This window comes from Cervus canadensis, chromosome 6 (assembly GCF_019320065.1).
Source record: "Cervus canadensis isolate Bull #8, Minnesota chromosome 6, ASM1932006v1, whole genome shotgun sequence".
Lineage (NCBI taxonomy): Eukaryota > Metazoa > Chordata > Mammalia > Artiodactyla > Cervidae > Cervus > Cervus canadensis.
The window spans coordinates 43,355,261-43,364,672 of NC_057391.1; the positions used below are offsets into that span (position 1 = coordinate 43,355,261).

General features: G+C 43.2%; 1 protein-coding gene across 1 annotated transcript in view; it reads right to left on the minus strand.

Moving 5' to 3' along the window:
• The window catches only part of RAB8B (RAB8B, member RAS oncogene family), a 69,206-nt gene extending 60,106 nt beyond the window's left edge, over nucleotides 1-9,100 (minus strand). The window contains exon 1 of the mRNA XM_043471741.1: nucleotides 8,895-9,100. Within this exon, the coding sequence (XP_043327676.1) occupies nucleotides 8,895-9,018 (124 nt within the window). The 5' untranslated portion in view covers nucleotides 9,019-9,100. The remainder of the gene's footprint in view (nucleotides 1-8,894) is intronic.
• Between the last annotated feature and the right edge of the window lie 312 nt (nucleotides 9,101-9,412).

Below are 9,412 nucleotides of genomic sequence, written 5' to 3' on the forward strand. Positions count from 1 at the left end.
GAGAGCAGTGTCTTAGCCACTGGACCACCAGGGAAGTCCCCCAGAAATGAACTCTTACAATTCAACTTCTAAGTACAACACCTTATATTTCATGTATGTTAGAAACTGTCCTTCTACTTTGTACATCAGGAAAGTATCTACAAATTATTAAAATAACTACTGCCAGGTTCTCCCCCCAAATATACAAAATTACAAAGTCAAGTGGGGAAACCATGATTTTTTTATTATTTAGTTTTAAACACTATAAGAAAGCAATGCAGTCAAAAGTTACCATATTTTAGGCAGAAATTTCTCACTTCTCACCCAATAATTTACTCCAATTTACAAAAGCAAAAGAGGCTGAACAAGTAGCCAAAGTGATACAGGAGGAGGGTAGAACACTGTTTTCATCTTTCTCTCCCCTATTCAGACCCCTCTCCCCAAATCCTGATAGGGTTGACGTGTTAATGGAGAGTGAAATGAGAAAGTGGTCTGAATCATTTCAAAAATGGAATAGTTAACTCTCAATAAAGAATTGTTTTCCATGCCATCTCAAGATTTTATTCAGAGACCTTGAGATAAAAAATTCCTTGTTGAAAACCATAAACAGCTATCCCATTCAAATTCATAAACAACAAACAAATTACAGTAGCGTCAGTCACTGACATCTCACAATGTACACACTTTTTTTTCTTAGTGGATTTTTTGGATGAGATTAGAATATTTTGCAATACCTATTCCAGCTAAGAAAATATTGCATAGGGTCATAAGAAATGAACTTTTCGGGGGGACCATGCTGGGATCTTATTAATAGTTCCCCAATCAGGGATCAAATCTGTGGAGTCCTAACCACTGGACAACGAGGGAATTTCCAGAAATGAACGTTTTTTAAAAAATATTTATTTATTTATTTGTTTCGTTGCACTGGGTGTTTTGTTAGTTGCAGCATGCAGGATCTTTAGTTGGGGGATGTGAACCCTTAGTTGCAGCATGTGAGACCTAGTTCCCTGACCAAGGGTTCAACTCTGGCCCCCTGCACTGGAAGAGCAGAGTCATGGCCCCTGGACCACCATGGAAGTCCCCCAGAAAGGAACTCTTATAATTAAACTTTTAAGTAGATCACTCTATATTTCATGTCAAAACTTGATCATGTATGTTAGAGACTGGCCTTCTATTTTATACATCAGGAAAGTATCTATTAATTATTAAAATAACTAGCCAAGTCCTCCCGCCAAATATGCAAAACTGCAATGTGAAGTGGGGAAATCACGCCAGTCCTGACTTTGCCAGCAGAAAACTGTGAAACACTACATACTGCTTAAGACTTCGTGGTTGGTTTCTATCATGATGAGGTAGAATTCCATACCCTACTGGGCTTCCGCAAAGTGCTCTCAAGTCCCGCAATGCCGTCAAGAGACTGCGAGCAGGACTGTCACCCAGCCTGTCGTGGTGAACGTGGGGACGTGCAGAGCTTTCACACTTCCTCCCGGGAGCCAAGAATTAAAATTCTGGGCCCAGGAAGATGAGAGCTCTGTGGAAAATGTCCAAACGTTCAGCAACAGGTAAACACCAGAGTGCGTAATTAAACTGATGCTGAATGCTACAGATTAAGCCAGCAAGAAAATATTTTCTCACAGTCAAGGAACAGGGCTGCTGTGAGAACTGTTTCTGAGTTGTCTCCATCACTTTATGTGCTTTGCTAAGGAAGTCCTGAGTAACTAAGTAACTTAAAAAAAAAATAGCGCAGACATTTCTTCCTCTGAAGACAATCAGGCACCTATTTCCTTTAAGGTACTTTATAATTCAATGCAAAATAAGAAGAATCCAAAATTTAAAAGTGAACAAAGGAGAAGGACACATCTCCAGACACAATATATCCAGCAATCACTGATGGATACTAGTTTAATACTGAAATTTAGCCCCAACACATTGGAAAGCAAATACTACCTATTCACTTCAGAAAAAACAAAACAAAACCAAAAACACTCATCAGTTCCAAGGATACAGTCTGACAGACTGGGCCCAGTGACATCCTCTATCAATATACATGGCAGAGCAAAACTATCAACGAAATGCTTCCTTTATAACATGGTGGGGGGCGGGGGGCGGAAACAGCAAATGTGTAGGATGTTGCCACCCACTCACTCCATCCCCTGCCCACGACTCACGTCAGGAATTTGTCACAGTCCTCGGTCTTGCTGAGCTCAGACAGGACCTGAGAACTCTATACAACACAGCATGCCAGCAGGCAGCTACCAACTCAGCACTGGCATTTAGGCTGAAGCCCATTTCACCCCAGCTCTGTACAGTCCTCAACCTACTATAACCGAAATAGTGAAACCAATCTTCAGAGAAAGCCACTTGGTGACAGTTTCAAGACTCCCCCAAACCCTTCATTTAAGCCAAAAAAGGGGTATTTTTCCATATTATGTAATTGCTAAAGGATAGTAACAGCAGAAAACATAACTGCAAACATTAGTTTTCCTCTAGACATGAAGCTGTTCCACTGAGATACGCAAGCAGTTCTATGTAATAAATGTTTATATTCATCTTTTTCAAAATAGCATTTGTCTTTATTCAGCCCAGAGGCCCAGCCCAGTTCCAATCCACTCACTATGCTGTCAGGCAAACCAGTGCTGGGCAGAACACAAACACAAACACAGCTCCATCTGCTAATTAAAACTGGGCATGAAGCTGTTAACAGGCATCTGTTGCATTGTTTGCAGCTAATGGGCAAAGACAAAGCTGAAATGGCTCTTCTAAAGCAAACCCAGTGATTTCACTCATTTTCTATTTGGTATTTATGTTAGTGGGGGGTTGGAAGCACGGTGTTAAACAGCTTATTATGGAGACTGGAAGACAAGTGATATATCTTTCGGAGTCTAAAATATCCCTTTAAAACTGATTATAGAAAGACAGCATTTGATGGAGAAATAGTGTTAGGAATTCAAATTAAGCACTTTTAATCTCATCTCTGACATCAGCTAATTATCTAGAATACTATGAAAGATAATGACTAAAATTCAAGCAATGCTGTATGGCTCATATAGTGCTTTATAATTCATCCATCCAGCCATTCACTCATCCAGTTGATCAGTCATTTAATAGAGGCCTTGGAGACTTAAAAAGTGAGTAAGATTTGATTCTTGCCCTAGGGAACACAGAGCATCCCTGAGAAGTTGGCATAGTATTAATATACTCTAGTATAGATAAAGGAACTAAGGCCCAAGAAGGACAACCAAGTCATTAAAGACAAGAGAAGTAGGAATAGCAGATGTCATGACATGAACCCCGATTTGACTCCAGACCTATTGCTCTTAATTCACTGTGCAATCTTCCTAACACCAAACACCGACCAAGCCACTTCACTGGCTACGTACATCTCAGGAGCTCCATATCATGCTATGTTCCACGATATTACTCACCATCTAACATCGAGTTCCCCATTCCCCACTCCCACCCTCTTCTCATCCCACTGTGAAAACTCTTTCCTGCACATCTTTCCCACGTGGCAATTCTAACACACACAAGAGCTCATCTCCAGAACGGTCCTGTGTCCACGCAGGCAGACCTGACCTAGAGCCAGTCAGCCTCAGGCCATGTCGGCAGCTCCCAGGTCTCCCAATTCTGGTTCCATGTTTCTTCTCAGATTCAGTTATGAGCTTCCATTAAAATATCAACTGCTAAATTTTTCCCTGTCTTCAAAGACCAGACATTTTCCACTTAGGCAATATCCAAACCTATTTCCCTCCAGCATTTCTCAAGAGGATCCAAACAGTTTCAGTGCTGTTGCCAAGAGAACCTCCTCCCTGGTTTGCTGCCATGCAGAACAGCTGGCGAAGCTCTTTGTTAAAGTACACATATTCTTAAGACATGTCCAAGTCTGTCTCCAAGACTCAGTTTCCTACGTTAATTTGTTGAATGGCTTTTTGCATTCAGTAGAACACTAACTGAGGAGAGGAGTTTAACCCTTCATGATCAGGTATTACACTCTTGAAACAGTGTCATTTTCAAAGCTATCACTTAGGTGGGAAGTCTACTGACACTCTGAAAGAACACAATGGCACTAAACTAAGGTTTTACAGACAAAATGTTCAACTTGAAGTTGCCTGAAAGTGTTCCTTGCTCAGTTGTGTCTGACTCTTTGCGACCCCATGGACTATAAGCCTGCCAGGCTCCTTCCTCTGTCTATGGAATTCTCCAAGCAAGAATACTGGACTGAGGCCATTCCCTTCTCCAGGGGATCTTCCCGGCCCAGGGATTGAACCCACATCTCCTGCACTGCAGGCAGATTCTTCACTGTCTGAGCCACCAGGGAAGCCCTGAAGTTGCCTGGCCCTTGAATATTTTTGTTTGAGAGGTTGAAATCAAGCAAAACAATGATGAAAATCAAAATCAACTTGTACTACATATTTGGATTATGCTCAGCCAAATGCTGATATCATCTTGGATAAAAATGTAAATATGACAGTTTGTTTTTCGGTCAATAAGTCTTGATAAAAGTTTTGAATTGCTACCAACCAAAAACAGTATTTAATTGTAAGCTGGGGTCGGCAAACTCTTTCTGTGAAAGAACAGTTAGTAAATATTTTTAAGCTTTGTGGGACACATATGGTGTCTGCTTCATATTTCGTGTTTTGTGTTCATTTTTAAAAACCCTTTAAAAATGTGAAACCATTCTTTGCTTGTGGACTGCACAAAAACAGGCAGGAGGCTACATTTGGCCTGTGGGCCATAGTCTATCAACCCCTAAACAGAGAAAGTGTATCCAAGAAAAAAATGCCAGGGAATAAATTGTCTAAAAGCACTCTGATGGGACTAGACTGCAATTACCAGTACACTATTAATACAATGTCATTAGTTACTTTGCACATGGAAGGAATTTTAATGGCAGGATGCACTTTGATTCCCTAACCTGAAACAACAGACATAGAAAGAAAGGGCAAAGGACAGTTAAAACATGCTGAGTTAGCCCACATAGACTTCTACAGGACTCTGATTGTTGTATTAGCACTTACTGTTTCCCTGAAGAGATACAACTGATCCAAACGGGAACACTTTAACTTTCCTCACATATAAGCAAATGTGCAAAACTGAATTCCTCCCTGGAAAAGATGGTAATTTGAATTTACAGCGGTGATCACGCTGATCAGAAACAGCAGCAGCTCAACTATGAGAAGCAATCCAGACTTGGGTTTGAGGTTTCACTAGAGATGCTTCTACAAGCATCTGATCAGCTGCGTGATCTTGACAGCATCAACCTAAGCTTGGTTTTCTTATTTATAAAACTGGGGCACGGATATCATGTAGATAATTTCTAAGGCTCTTTATGCTGTTCAACTATGACTATACTAAATAATAAAACCACTCAGGAAATACCCTAACAGGAAGAGGGGGGCTGGGCAGGGGAGAGACGGTAAAGGGAAGAAGCTGAGACTGTCCTGTTAGAAGACAGGGCTGTGTTTTCTCTGTTTTCCCAGCACCAGGTTCCGCACAGGCCATTCCAAGATGTCCCTCTGCCTTCGTATCAATATTAAAATGTACCCACATCCCATAGGCAATATAATTCAGACAGACTGCATTACTGGTTCTTAGTTGTCTTCATGGCACATTTTACATACATTTAATTAATCGTTGATAATGATTATGCAATCCATGGGGTCACAAAGAGTCCAACATGACTTAGAGACTGAACAACAACAAAATGATTATGTAAGGGGCTTGAGGAGCCAATCAAAATTTCTTTTTCAGTTCTTAAACATCTGAATTGAATGCAGGTTGGTTGTTGGTTCTAGGCACTGAACCTACAACTTCAAATGGATAAAACACCTCTACTCTATAGTTAAATATTATCTGACTGATACGTGAAGATTCCCAGCAAGTCAGTTGAAAGAAGCATACCCTCCACCACCCCCAAGAGCAGAAAGGAAATGAGGGGGGCCAGGATATCAGAGAAGATACTAGAACCTTAGATACATGAAAGAAGAAAGTATCTGTGAGACAACTGTATCTATAATCAAAATGACTGTCTCCTTCCTTTCATGAAGGCAGAATCCCTATCAAAATAGGGTTGAGAGGTGGCAGATGTCCTTTTCTAAAACTACCTAAATTTTAATAAAGCAAATTAAGACAGTAAATGTAACTCCATGGGAAGAAACAGCTATTTATACATATCTCCCGAAACACACAACACACACACACACAAACCCCAGGTATTAAGAAACAGATCTTTCCTGTGACGTAGACCTTATCAAGTTTTGTCAGCAATCATGTGGCAAATCTTTTCCAAACCCAGTCAGAGAAGCCCTGGAAACTTCCATGCTGAGGTGCCTCAAGAAATAATTGTGACTGGGAGGAGGTGGACCACCAACGCTCCCTTCAGCAACTTCAGACCACCTGGAAACCGGGGTGAAGACTGGGGGCATGGATATTTCTGCTAGAGATGCAGACCCTTCAAGCCTATGTTTGTTGTCAATGTGTGTGGAACATTTCACTAGAATGATGTTAACATTCACCTTATTTTCCTAACTTAACTTCAACTCCAAAGCATTAGGTTGCAGGTAACGTATTTTTTGTGCTGTTTGAAGGCACTGGGCTACCACTTCCTGTCAGAGCTCTTGGGGCTAAAAAAGAGGCATGGGATTTCCCCTCCTCCATGTCAACTGAAGACACAGCTCAGAGCCTCTTTTTACCACATCTACTCCATAGAAAATGCAAAGGCCAACATCATACATAAGATTCACCCCTTTAACGCCTCCCTCCAGGTCTAAACTTTTTCAGGATGCTCACTTTCCTGCAACCCTCCACAAAACCAAATTTCAATCATTAAAAAAAAAAAAATTCACGCAAGAAAGATTGTACTCCTTCAGAATAAAAAGTAATTTTTCAAAGCCACTATTGTAAAAGGAAGCAGACACCCTCACAGAAAAAGTGGGACAAAAATTAAGACCAAAAAAAGAGGAAACTAATAAAACTGTTACAAACAAGCAAAAGTCATTTAAGGAGCTTAACAGAAACAGCCTCAATGAGATGTAGTCACTTTCCATGCAGGAGGATGCTTCGGAGAGGTTCACTCACAGAATGGATCAAAGGCGACCTGCTTGACTCGTTAGAGACTGTCCTTTACCTTCCGGGCTTCAGTGTGCACTCAACAATGAAAAACGGTGATTTGGGGTTTTGACATGAGAACCAGCATCAAAAATTAACACCTTTTGGTGGCTACAACAGCTCCCATCAAATCTCTTAAGAATACACTTGAGACATGACATTTAAAATCTGCTTCCTCAGAAAAGAAAAAGTCCCACTCACGAATGACTGCCAAGAACTTGCAACTCAAACTTCCCTAAGCCCAGACATCATAACACCCAGGAGGTTTCAGGCCACTCAATCCATAAGAAAGACGCCAGAACAAACAAACCATAGCTTTTCCCAGTGCTTATACCCCAATACTCTTCTTTTATAAGTGATAAATTATCCTTAAAACATAACTCATTACCATAGCACTAGCCCCCCTAATAATCCCAGCAATTCATGATGAAATACGCTGTTAGAACCATTTGAAATATGCTTAAGTGAGCTGCTATGAGAAGCCATAACATCACCCAGACAACCAAGAGCTAAGATTCTTAAGGTGCTTAATTAACTGCAGCTATGATGTTAAGGTCACTTGTACAGGCAGCTTAAAACTAGCTCTGATTTGCTCTTCTTCAGTTTAGATTAAGTCTGAGATCTTGTTACCTGAACACAGTCTTCCAAAAGTAGGAAGGACAGCTCCCAGCCAAGAGCAGAAAAATCAGAATCAACTGAAAGTAATTGGGGGGTACATTGCATGTTCTGATTTGTTTAGCAAGTAATAATTAAAACGAAAAGGGAAATACATAGAAAGCAGGCAGAATGTAAGATCAATTTCCCAGCTGAGAATTACTAAACCTTCAAGGCTAAGAATTTTAAAAATTGAGAAGTGCTGCTTTGCAGGAGAGAGTAAACCATATTTTCCTGATCATACCATTCCAAAAGTCACCAACCCTCCCAACGCCCATTAACACTCCCAGAACAATTTAATGCTCCATAGACAGTATCTCATTATTAGTCACTTTTTGCTCTTTCTCCTGCACTTGATCCAGAGGGAGTAAAGAAAGAGAAATGGTAACCAGTACTCCCAGTAACTGGAGAAAGTTCTACTTTCCATTTCCTCTCCCTTTCCCATCTTCTCTCTTCTCTGCCCCACCTCTTTACCGTATATTTTGCTTTTCCTTTCTATTTCACACCCAGCTCTCCTTTACTTTTTCCAAGTATCCTCATTTCGTTCTCGGGTCCCCTTAACTCATCTACCTTTTCCTACAATTTCCTCATGGCATCTCTGACCAGACTTCTTGCAGCCAGGGTCCCTCTCATCCCTCAGCTCTCAATCACTCTTTCCTCCGAATTCCTTTCGGATTCTTGGGTTCTCCTCTACCTTGTCCCTTGCGTCCTCTGTCCCTTTACTCCACGGACCTCCCATTCCCACTCCCCCAACCCTTCGTTTCCCCCTTCCATTTCCTTCCTCTTTTAATCCATTTCACACCCACTATCCCCTTCTCTTTCTCTGTGAGCTTTCCTGTGTCCCCCGACTCTGTCCCTCTAAGCCCCCTCCCTGTCACACCCCCAGCCCTCTCATTTCCCCAATACCCCTAGTCCTTGTTCTTCTGGTTCCTCCTCCTCCTCTGCCCCCAAGTTCCTCCTTTCAACCCTCTCAGCCCCACGTCCTCACCGCCTCTCTCTCTCACGCCTTCACCCTTTCCCACTGTCCTCGCCGCCCAGCTGTCCCCGGGGTCCCCTCCCTGGGGCTCCGAAGTCCTCCCACCGCTCTCTCCCGGCCCCCTCGCACCCGCCCCCCATTTCTCACTCCCAGTCCCCGGCCGCAGCCCCTCCCTCACCGATGGTGGAGATGAAGGTGGTGTTGAAGGCGTCTTCGGAAAAGCGGAATAGCAGGCAGGTCTTGCCCACCCCAGAGTCGCCGATCAGCAGCAGCTTGAACAGATAATCATACGTCTTCGCCATCTTCTCGCTCCGGCCCTCTGACCGGGGAGCCAGAAGAGCGGCGGAGAGAGGCGGGGAGGGGGCCGCGGGCGAGGGGGCGTGCCCGCCGAGCCGCTGCTCGCCCCGCCCCTTACCCCGCCCCCTTCACCGGAGAAGGCCTGCGCGCCCCGCCCCGCGTGGCCAATCCACGGGGGTTTCGTAATCACAGCCGGCGCCCCAGTGTTTTATGGGACTCGTAGTTCTTGTGAGGCGCTTCGGGCGTGCCTTGGGCAGGCTGTCCCCGCGGCCCCAGAGGATAAAAGAGGATCCTCTCTAAGCTGGCTGACCCGGCATTAGGCGTTTCCTCTACAGCTAGGCAGGGAGGCCGGGCTTCCAACTTTGCGTGTTGCGCCACCGGAACTTAACTTCGTCGTTT